This window comes from Hibiscus syriacus, unplaced genomic scaffold (genome assembly GCF_006381635.1).
Source record: "Hibiscus syriacus cultivar Baekdansim isolate YM2019G1 unplaced genomic scaffold, ASM638163v2 tig00111582_pilon, whole genome shotgun sequence".
Taxonomy (NCBI): Eukaryota; Viridiplantae; Streptophyta; class Magnoliopsida; order Malvales; family Malvaceae; genus Hibiscus; species Hibiscus syriacus.
The window spans coordinates 11,396,985-11,407,857 of record NW_024063126.1 but is presented as its reverse complement, the minus strand read 5'-3'; the positions used below and the strand labels follow the sequence as shown (position 1 = coordinate 11,407,857).

Below are 10,873 nucleotides of genomic sequence, written 5' to 3'. Positions count from 1 at the left end.
TCAAAATTTCACTATGATCTTAAAATTTTAATTTAATCCTCATAATAAATTTTAAGAAAAATTTAGGCCATAATTTTGGGTGTGACGAATATGTTTTTACTATATATATTATTCTATAGTGTAATAGTTTATTAACAAAAATGTCATACTCATTATTTAATACCGTTAGATTTTTAAGGTCAAATGTGAACCATCGGATGATCATTAAACCGATTTTAATTCAAAAATTACCAGGGAGTGTAAAAATGTTTCTCTTCCCCGAAGTCTACATGGCTTTAGCTACAGCGGGTAAATCGGTAAAAAAAAGGAAATCACCTGCACTCAAAATTTTTGCGATGTCCACTCCATTTCTTAACCTTTTTGCGCACTCGTTGACGTACGGATTACGATATTTCCGATCCGGAACAGAGTGGAATGAGCAAAAGATAGAGTAAACTAATCGAAACAAAAAACAGGAAACGGCGGACATGTCCCTACGTCAAAGTTGGAATTCTAATTGTACTATTATACCCCTGAGAACCAACGGAACATTTCGCTGATCTCCTCGCCGATGCGATTGGCTTCCACGTCATAATCACCGCCGATGGAGCCGGCGATATCGCTTCGACGACTGCTCCCGGTAGAGAACCTGCCTGAGCTACGAAATGATAACACTCGAGACGATAACGAAGAAGATAGCCTATCAACGTAATCCTTAAGCCAACTCCTTCCGGTGGCTACCTCCGCGGCGAGGCTCACTTCCGAAATTGCCTCAGAACCGGCGAAATCTTCCTTATCGGACACGTTTCTTTGATGAGTTTGATTCCTAGTCACCTCTGATTCTTCCTCTACAATGTAATCAAAAGAACCGATGGAGTAAGACCTTCTTTGCTCACCTGATTCCGAGCCTGGTTGTCGTCGGAGACTTACCGAGCCGATCTCAAGCCGGAAACTATCGCTGCCATTTCCGATAGGTGCAGCCGCATTAGAGGACTGAATCAATGACTTGATGAGATCCGATTCGGAAGTGAAGAGTGGAGAACGGCATAGAGGACAAGTCTGGTTTGACGAAAGCCACGTATCGATGCAGTGAGCATGAAACGCGTGACAACAGAGAGGGAGCAGCCTGAGTTGATCCTCCGGTTCAAACTTCGACAAACAAACAGCACAATCACCGGTCGAATCATTGCTGCAGCGGCGAGTAATGGAGGAGAAAGTGAAAAGAGGAAGAGAATCGAGCAACAAATCCGTCGGCGACTTCTCCGGACTGACACGGTGACTGGAAGCGGAGGCGATAATAGTAGAAGTCGTCGAACGAGAAAGGTGACGCAAACAACGCCGGTTCAGATGCCGCAAAAAAGACAGAGAGAAACCGAAACAATCAGCGTTATCGAAAGGATCAAAATTATTATTATTATACTCGGCTTCGCACTCTCGGATGAAGAAGACGAAGAATGCGACCGTTCTGTTCCAGTATTATCCCCGGAGGAGCCAGGTCCTCCGATTACTCCGTATAACATAGGCGGCGACGCCATAGAATCGTATGGGCTATGGAATGAAAGATATCTGTGGTTTTGAGGAGAGAGAGAGAGAGAGGGAGCATTTAATTGCAATAAAGTGGAAAGGAGAGGGGGGGGGGGGGCAGTAAATGGGGTGTCGCAGAATTTAAAGACGCGGCAGAGAGCGAGGTAACTCAACCGCAGCTCAACCGAATTAAAGACGCTTCAACGAACCAACAGCTGGCTAATTCAATATCGTGAGTCGTACACCTAAGCCTTTCATTTACTACAATTTCGGTTAACTCCTTGCTTCGTGCTTTTGTTTGCTTATAGGTCCAAATTCTTTTATTAATTTTCTATATGTAACTTATCAAATTAATCCATACATTTTAGTTTATTTTTTTGTTATATTTTAAAAAAAATTATTAAAGAGAATAAATTTTATTCATTAATTGTTGATAGTTTATCTCTTCTAATTTTGGTACAGAATTGTAGTTGGTGAGAAAATAATTGTTGGTCAGTATTTGAAAGAAAGAAAGAGTGAATTATCATGAGGAATGAGAAAGAGAGTCGGTTGGTTATAGGCGGTCCATCCCCCTTTTAAATCTTAATTAAGGGTATTCATAGTGACCCTTAGTGCATGTATAAGTTGTATGACTATTTGTAGGTTCACAATCTAAGTAGATATGATAGTTAGACTTTAAATTTTTATTTTGCCGTATCACATAAGTATGTTAGAGATTATGTCTAAAGGTCTTGTTTATAAATAATAAATTTTTGGAGGACCTTTGTATGGGGAGTCAAGTTCTTTGGAAACTCCAACAAACGAGAGAAATCGATTGGAGACTTTTGACTGATAGAGAATTGGTAGTTTCCGAAGATCGTTCTATGGAGATAATTTCAAAATTTTAATTTTAGTTCAAACAATATTCAAGATAACCTATAATAATATGTGTTCAATCAATTATCAGTTGGTCTAATAGGATAAGATACTAAATCTTTTAAATAAATTTAATAGTTTGAATTTTAACATTGTGAATGAAAAAACTGAATTGAAATGAATGATTCTATGAAAACCTCTATTGTATCTATATAAGATATTGATGATTATAAAAAAAAAACATTAAAAGAATTTGGGAACATGGGATGTGGGATGGGTAGGGCATTACTTGGAAGATTTGATTTGGCATGTGATCATTCTCATGGACCGTTTGAGTAATTGAATCATTTGATTCAATTAGTTGACGTTGGATGATATGGTAATTAAGTATTGATTTTGATCAATAAAAGTTGAATAGTAAAGTAGAATAAGGCAAAGAATTGCAGGAATAATAGGAATAGCTATTTAGCTACACAAATAAGACACACGACACGTTAAAAAAACCAACAAACCATTACTATAAGCAGGATGGAATTAGGGTCTGACAGAGACCAACATCCTTTGAAAATTTCATATTCTTATACAATTTAGATTTTTTATCTGTATTTTTTATTGACAACCTATTTTTATTTTCTTTAACATAAAATTTTATATCCGTCCATGTATATGCAAGCCTTGAATCTTGAGAATAAGTTACTAAAACTAAGATCACGACCATTGGTGTCAATATAAACCGAACTCGAACTCGAGTTGTTTTTAGATACAGTATTGACTGTTTATTACCTAACTGAGGGTGAGATGATTTTAGCTCACCTACACCGGCAGGGGTGGCCTTTGCCGGATCTAACTAGCAACAACCATCTCTTTCGGCTAATGATATTTATCCAAATAATAGGGACAAGGAAACTGTGCTGCAATTTCCCCAGCCTTGGCATTGTTAGATAAACCAATTTGATCTGTTGTAAAGTCAAGGTTTTAAAGGGTTTTTTTCTCTCTCTCTTTAAGGTGGAAGAAAATAAGGAAAAGGTAAAGCAAATTCCATGCAATTAAAAAAATAAACTTGTGATAAGGTGAGGCCAAAATCCCGGAGTCAAGATAAGGAAAGTTTAAAGAATTTTCATCTTTATATATATTTGTTGATTTTTTTTTCTTGTAAAGGAAGTAAAACATAATAAAGAGAAACAGTTACCCTATAAATTTGTTATAAAAACAACTCTCATAATTTAATCTATTTAATTTTTTAAATAGTCTGAGTTGATTATAAGATAATATTTGTTTATAGTTTCTCTTTGTCATTGACAACACACACTCAATAGACATGACTACTCGAATTCAAGACTTCTAAAAAAATGAATAAGAAAAATTATGAACGAATATTAACTTGTAATCACTCAAGACTACTCAAAAAATTTAATCAATTCACAAAACTAGAAATCAAGCTCTGGATTTTAATTAAGAGATCTAATGTTAATAAATTAAATATCGACAATTCTACTAACAAAAACATTATGACAATTGACAAAAACAAATGTGGGAATTGAAGTTTAGGAATAAATGGTGTTATGTAAGATTTAGGGACGAAGCATATAGAGAGCGGAAGGAGATCTGACCCCTCTCAAAATTCTTGAGATTAAATATTTAATGAATTCCTATTATTTTAAATTTACATAATTAGCCTTTCTAAGAGATGATCATAGATCAGGTTAAGTATGATTTTTTAGTTTACTCAAACTTGACCCAAAAATTAAACCTTTCCACTCGAATAGATCTGAATTTAAGAGAGTTCAATCCGATCCAAAACTCAACTCAAATTTTGAGGTAAAATCTAGCATTGGACTTGACATATATATTATTTTTATTTATAAAATAGGACTTAACTGGGAAAAAATACAGGGAGGTGTATTATTGTAATTATCTTTAAATATACAAAGGGTAATTATAATATTATCTCGGGTCAATCCTAAACTCAAACTTGACTCGACCTGTGATCTGATTCCATCCTCCAAAAAACTCAATCCGAATTTTCAAGAAAAAAAAGTGACATGATCAAATCAGATTGAGTCAAAATCTAATAGATTTAGATAAAATATACATCCAGCCTCTTTCAATATTTAATCCTAATTTCGTCTCTGATAAAAAAAATTATCATGTTTTGGACATCACGCCACTCTTGTGTATATCATCAGAAAACATTTTAAACTTTTTGCATAGAAGAACCATGCATTCTACCTATCTCATTTAAAGCTTTCAGAGTTTTTAAAGACTTTGACCACCCAATCTTGAAAGTTAAAACCATAAAAGAAAGAAAGAAAAATGGTAGGTTTTAGCCTTCTCATTCTCTTACTTTGCTTCCTTTGCACTCATAGAATGTCCCCATGGAATCCTTAATGTTTGGTCCCTTTGTGTTTTGATTTACAGCTCTTACTCTCTTTGTTTTTCCTTTTTAAGTCAATTCTTATATGGCCCCCCTGGAGGAATAGATACTAATAGGACCTCTGCTAATATAATTTTCTATGATCAACATATGTTGAATCGAGTAGTAAAGAGTTCGATGTCTCTTAAATAAGATCTCATATTTAAATTTTATAGATTAATAAAGAAACAATATAGGTAAAACTTTAACAAGTTTAATATAATCGAAATTCAATGTAAGTTGATTTAGACTTTGGACCAAACAATGAAGTTGATAAGGCAATGTGGGGGATAATTTTGCAGGAAAGAAATGTCAAAAAGGATGCTTTGAGTTGATGGGTATATAATATTTGTAAAAGTATGTAATGAGGATGTAGGCAATCCTAGAAACCAAGAAATTTCTGGTTGTGGAATCATTTGTCCAAAGGAAAGAGCCCATTTCTTCACATTTATGAAGACTTTGTCATATTATAATGCATCTATCCCTTTCTTCTGTGGATAATTACAATAGTGTTTCCAAATCCTTTCTCATCTTATCTATTCTTCCAGCCCTACTTTAATTCACTGTAGTTGTTCAATGATTATAATATATTTTAATTTCTGTGTAGGTTTCTAAATTAACTGGTCCCACGACATCACGGAGGGCATTTCATAATTTGGAGGTCTTCTACAGAAGCTGCTCTCAACCTGGTATTAGGGGCAACCTACTATCCTACCTCCCTCTTATCCCATTACATATGGGAATAAGGATCATCTAATTTTTTTCTAAATTAACTGGTGACGAATGAAAAATAACACGTTGCGCAAGACATTAGGGTGTCAAATGATAATTATATTAACATCAATTTTCTTTTAATTCATACTGTGGTTTAATTTTTTTTAACTTCATCATTGAATATATATATGGGTTAGAATATACTTACACAATGTAATTTTTTTTAGTTTTACACAGATTTATGACCGTTAGATTAGTGAAAATAGATGGCTGACATTAATTCCTTATTCTTTTCCCCTATGTTATTCTAATGTTATTCTCATCCATCTATTTGTACTCATCTAACGGTCTTAAATTATGTAAAACTAAAAGAGTTTCACATTGTATAATAGAACCATATATATATATATATATATATATATATATATATATATATATATATATATATATATATATATATTATAGTATTAAGAGGGGTTGTTGGATATTAGATATTACAATATCTAAATTAAGATAATCTATATTGACTTAAAATTAAAGTCAATGGGTTGTTGGATTTTTAGAGCTTTAAATAAAACCATTATATAACTACAAGTTAAACACGTATTCATGCATGTAGATTTGGTTTCTGACCTGTGGATTAAATCCAAACAACATGCTTAGATGTTAGAAAAGTCGATATAATCGATTGGATAAAAAAAAATTTAAATATAAAATGAATGAAATTCAAAATAAATTAATCAAATAATATACAACGATTAAAAAAACTAATCCGAATTGATTCGATTGGAAATTATGGGTTTAGGTTAGTAGGATTATTTTAGAAAGTAGTTAAAGGAGGGGTGGTAAGAATGGAAGAGATCGTAGATAATTAAGGAAAGTTGGTAGTAGGTGTATATATGGTGAGGCCCATTGCTTTATACCTTGCAATTCCTAGATTTTGCACTTCACTCACTATATTCAATTGATTTTTTTAATTGTGGTGGTTATAAAAAATATCTACTCAAAATCTTTTTTAATCATTGACAATGCATATATACATTACAGACGCAACTACTCAAACTTAAAACTCTTAGGGAGAATAACATTCCTATTAATCATTAAAACTACTTGATGAATTCTATTTGAAGTGGAATTTTGATATTTTGTTTATATAACCTTAACATAAAAAATAAATAATTTATACTGATGTCTTTAATTAAAAACTTAATTATACGAAAGAGTGTAAATCATTATATAAATTTCGAGTTTAAACAACTACATCTATGTGTATTTTGTCAATAATTAAAAGAAATCTCGAATAGAACCCCTTATGATCACCCTAGACTATTCGAAAAAAATATTTTTTTTCATATATCATAATCACTGACAAAATAGCTTGAGATAATCTGTGAAACTGACCCAATCTCTTAAAACAAAAAGATAATTAGTTCCTCTAAATTGTAACAATGGAGATTTCACCACCAAAATAGACAATTAAACCAAAACCAACACCAAGTTCATATAGTGAATACACCTTACAATTTCGCATTTCAAAAGCTAACCTTTCACATGGAGGCAAAAGCCTTCTTCCCTCCACCGGAAGACCCGGCTGGAATGACCTTTAAGACATTGAACCTCACTGTCTTCGACAACGGCCTGCAAAGTTTAATCGATTCATTAATATATCGGAGATGGGGAGGTCAGGGCAAAATCGAGACAATAAAAATGAAAAGGATGAAACGAAATCAAACAATGAACCTGCATTGCCCGATTATAACATGATCCCCTTCTTTAACACGAAAGCAGGGGGATATATGAGCTGGGATATTACTGTGCCTCTTTTCGTATCTGAAAACAATTGCGAAACAATATTAAATGACATACATTAGAGGTTTTTACAAATGTGAATCACAGTCTCCAGCAAATAATATAAACCAAAATATCTAGCAAATTAACAAAGATATTAAAATTAAAAAGAAAAGAGGATAACTTGCCTTTGGTATTTCTTGATGAAGTGAAGGTAGTTCCTTCGAACAATAATGGTCCTCACCATTTTCGCACTATGGCAAGTGCCGGCAAGGATACGGCCTCTGATAGAAACAGTGCCGGTAAATGGGCATTTCTTATCAATATATGTTCCTAACCAATGGCGAAACCCCCAATGTTAGTATCAACAAATCCAATTGAAGAAACAAATAAAGAACAAGAATGAAACAACAGTAAAATGAAAATGCATTAACGGAAAAAATTAAACAATGTTAGATTTCCAAACAAAGAGACACACTGTTTAAGCAAAAGTATCTGAAACATGTTAAAAAAAGATATGACATCCACATTGTATCCTATGACTGAGAAAAATCACTAAAAGTCATAAAAAACATATAACATCAAGGCCAAATGTTCAATTTGGGACTAAACCATCAAGACCCTATAGCGAATAAGGACTAAACCATCAAGACCCTATAGCGAATAAGGACTAAACCTTTAAGACATGCTCAAATAAGGACTTTTGCAAGTTGAAATGGTCCATTAAGGACCAAACCATCAATTAAACCATAAACCAATTACTCCAAACCCCAAACTATTTCGTTTAAGAATCAAAGTTCTAGCGGAGAGCAGAGAACATTATTCAGTGATGAATGCGAGGAACCATGCAAAGACTAAGAAGTAAACCAAGTTGCAAAAAAAAATTACATTGCAATAAACTTTAATCCTACAAATCACATTACAGTAAACAAACCTTCAATTGCCTCTCTGGGTGTCTTAAACCCTAATCCAATGCTTTTCCAGAAGCGATTACCACCCTTCCCAGGTCTCTTTCCTTTCCCAGATTTTTTAGAACTGAGAGAGAGGAATGGTCTCAAAACGATAATTAGAAATAAATAGTAAATAAGAAAAGAATTAAGTTAATTACCTCAAAAATATTTTTGGCTGTTTAAGAAACGCCTTCTCCGTCTAATACACGTAGTGAAATGGAAAGATCAAAGCAGTGCCAAAACATAAAGAAAATACAGAGAAAATGGAAATAGAGATAGAAATGTGGACCTGTTCCGCCATGGCTGAGCAAAGAGTGGACTACTAGTTACTGCAGCAAAAACCCTAATTGCAAGCGGCAAGAAAATGCAGCCGCCTTTTATATATATATATATAGGGTTTCATTTGCAAATTCCTTTCTTTTTTGCTTACTGGTGCTTTTAATGGAGCCATTGGTGGGCTGCCTAGTTTCAGCCCGATCAGGAAATATATGGTAATACAAAAAAATTTAAACATTAAAAGAAATAGAAGTTATTTAAAAAATCTTGAAATATTATTAATAATAAAAAATAACTAATTTTTAGTAATACAAATTTTTTATATATACTTTTACTATAATTTCAAGTAATAGCACTTTTTTAACTAATAATGGTTTCAAGTATTAACTAGGAGTAAATATAAATAATAATTGATTTCAAAATGAAGTATATCTAGGGATAGACATGAGACCCGAATTTAATGGATTTCGATCTGACCCGATCTGATCTGACTTGAACGGGGATATAGATAAAGAGATCTACATAGAGCAATTATCATATTTTGTGGCTCATGGTATGGAAGGTAAAGTGTGTAGATTCAAGAAGTCTCTTTATGGCCTTAAACAAGTTTTAATGTAATTGTACAATAAAATTCATAAAATCATTCTTAGTTTTAATTTTGTTGTTAATGATGTTGATACATGTGTATATTCAAAAATTGTTTAGTTTTGATTGTCATTATAAGTTTGTATGTAAATTAAATGTTAATTTTCAATACTAGCATAAAAACATTAATAAAATAAACAAAATTACCTATCAAATTTAAAATGACTAATTTAAGAGAGGTAGATGTAATCTTAAAAATTAAAATTACTAAAATTGAGGGAAGTTTCTTTAAATTAATCACAATACATTGAAAAATTTAAAAAAAAATTAAAAAAATTTGATAGTTTTGACATCGAAAACTACTTATGACTCGAGCATACATCTTTTAGAAATAAAGAAAATACTATTTCTCATATTGAGTAACCTCAAATAATTAGTAGCCTTATATTCTTATCGAAAAATATTTGGTCAGATATCATCTATGTTGTTAGTAGACTAAGTAGATATACTCCTACTCATAGTAATGAACACTAAATTGAACTCAAACGTTTACTAAAGTATCTTAAAGATACAATGGATCAGAAATTAGAATTTGTTGGTTATCATAAATACCTATATGGATATTGTTAGGGACGCAGCTACCTTGGAAGTGGGAGGTGCAATAGCCCTCTAATTTTGATGGTTTAATTAATTTTAGGTTATTAATATTTTTGAAATCATTAAAATTAAGTCCTTACCCTCCCAAAATTTACATGTTTAATTATATTTTAGGGACATTTTCGTCTTAAAATCAAATTTTGATTTCTAATTTTTCTGGTTTACTTAGTCTTTAAAATCATTCAATTTTAAATTAGTGAAATGAAACCATAACTCCTTTAAATTTTATGATTTATTTAATTTTAAAGACCTTATTTATTTCACTGTTAAATAACTTGTCCCCCTCGTAGTTCAATCATAGCTTCATCTCTGGATATTGTAATGACAATTGGGTATCCAGTAATGTTGAGTTAATCGAATGACGAAATTGGCTAAGAGGGGGGTGAATTGGCAATAAAAATTTTGTGGAAGCTTTTGCAGAAAATTGAAAATAATTGCACAGCGGTTTACAGTGGTTCGACTTTTTCAAACAAAGTCTACGTCCACTACCTTAGCTATCCACACTAAGGATTTTCCAACAAATTCACTAATTTGTTCTTTCTTTTGAGGCCAAAGAGATAACCTTACAATTCCCTCAAGAGTATACCCCAACTCTTGAGAACACTCTTTTCTCAAAGAGAAGATTACAAATTTGCAAACTTACAAGAAAACCTCACAAGGTAAGATGTTTGCACAATTCTAGAACAAAGAAAAGAACACTCAAAGATGAATACAATTAAGCACAAAAAGTGTTCTTTGAAAGCAAAATGAATATTGAATGAAAATAGGCTTGAAATGCTCAAACTTGAGGTTTGATGCTTTCTCTTTGATTCTCTCTTGATTCTAGTTGCTTGATGTTTCTTGTTGTTGATCAATGGCTTCTAAGCTTGCTTAAATACACCTTGGATCACTTCTGAACGTTGGGGATAATTAGAGAAGATATTATAGCCGTTTTAGTGTGAAAACATTTAATAAAACAGCTTGGAGCGTGGGGGGAATCGGTTCCCTCTCATAGGGAATCGGTTCCCTAAGTGTAAATTCAAATATTTCGACCGTTGAACAGGGGGGAATCAGTTCCCTCCGAGCATACTGGAATTCTCGGAGCCAAACCATTCAGGGGGGAATCGGTTCCTCCTATGGGGGGGAATCGGTT

At 32.8% G+C, this 10,873-nt stretch overlaps 1 protein-coding gene and 1 pseudogene across 2 annotated transcripts; both read right to left on the bottom strand.

The window, feature by feature from the left end:
• Positions 1-415: 415 nt before the first annotated feature.
• Positions 416-1,582, bottom strand: LOC120165323 (annotated as a pseudogene).
• A 5,345-nt stretch (positions 1,583-6,927) lies between these two features.
• LOC120165532 (40S ribosomal protein S11-like) lies at positions 6,928-8,576 on the bottom strand. 2 transcript variants are annotated; one of them, XM_039175045.1, is made up of 7 exons: positions 8,513-8,576; positions 8,382-8,422; positions 8,208-8,308; positions 7,462-7,606; positions 7,226-7,315; positions 6,997-7,123; positions 6,928-6,945 (listed from the first exon to the last, which is right to left on the bottom strand). In XM_039175045.1, the coding sequence occupies exons 1-6, from the start codon at positions 8,522-8,524 to the stop codon at positions 7,033-7,035; spliced, it is 480 nt and encodes a 159-aa protein (XP_039030976.1). In that variant the 5' UTR covers positions 8,525-8,576; the 3' UTR covers positions 6,928-6,945; positions 6,997-7,032. The 2 variants fall into 2 exon arrangements, with proteins under 2 accessions (XP_039030976.1, XP_039030975.1); XM_039175044.1 differs by lacking the exon at positions 6,928-6,945 and having other exon boundaries at positions 6,966-7,123.
• Between the last annotated feature and the right edge of the window lie 2,297 nt (positions 8,577-10,873).

Coding starts and splice junctions, on each gene's coding strand:
- LOC120165532 (XM_039175045.1), bottom strand. Junction 8,309..8,381: donor CAGCCAAAAATATTTTTGAG/GTAATTAACTTA, acceptor CCTCTCTCTCAG/TTCTAAAAAATCTGGGAAAG. Junction 7,316..7,461: donor TTCATCAAGAAATACCAAAG/GCAAGTTATCCT, acceptor AATTGTTTTCAG/ATACGAAAAGAGGCACAGTA.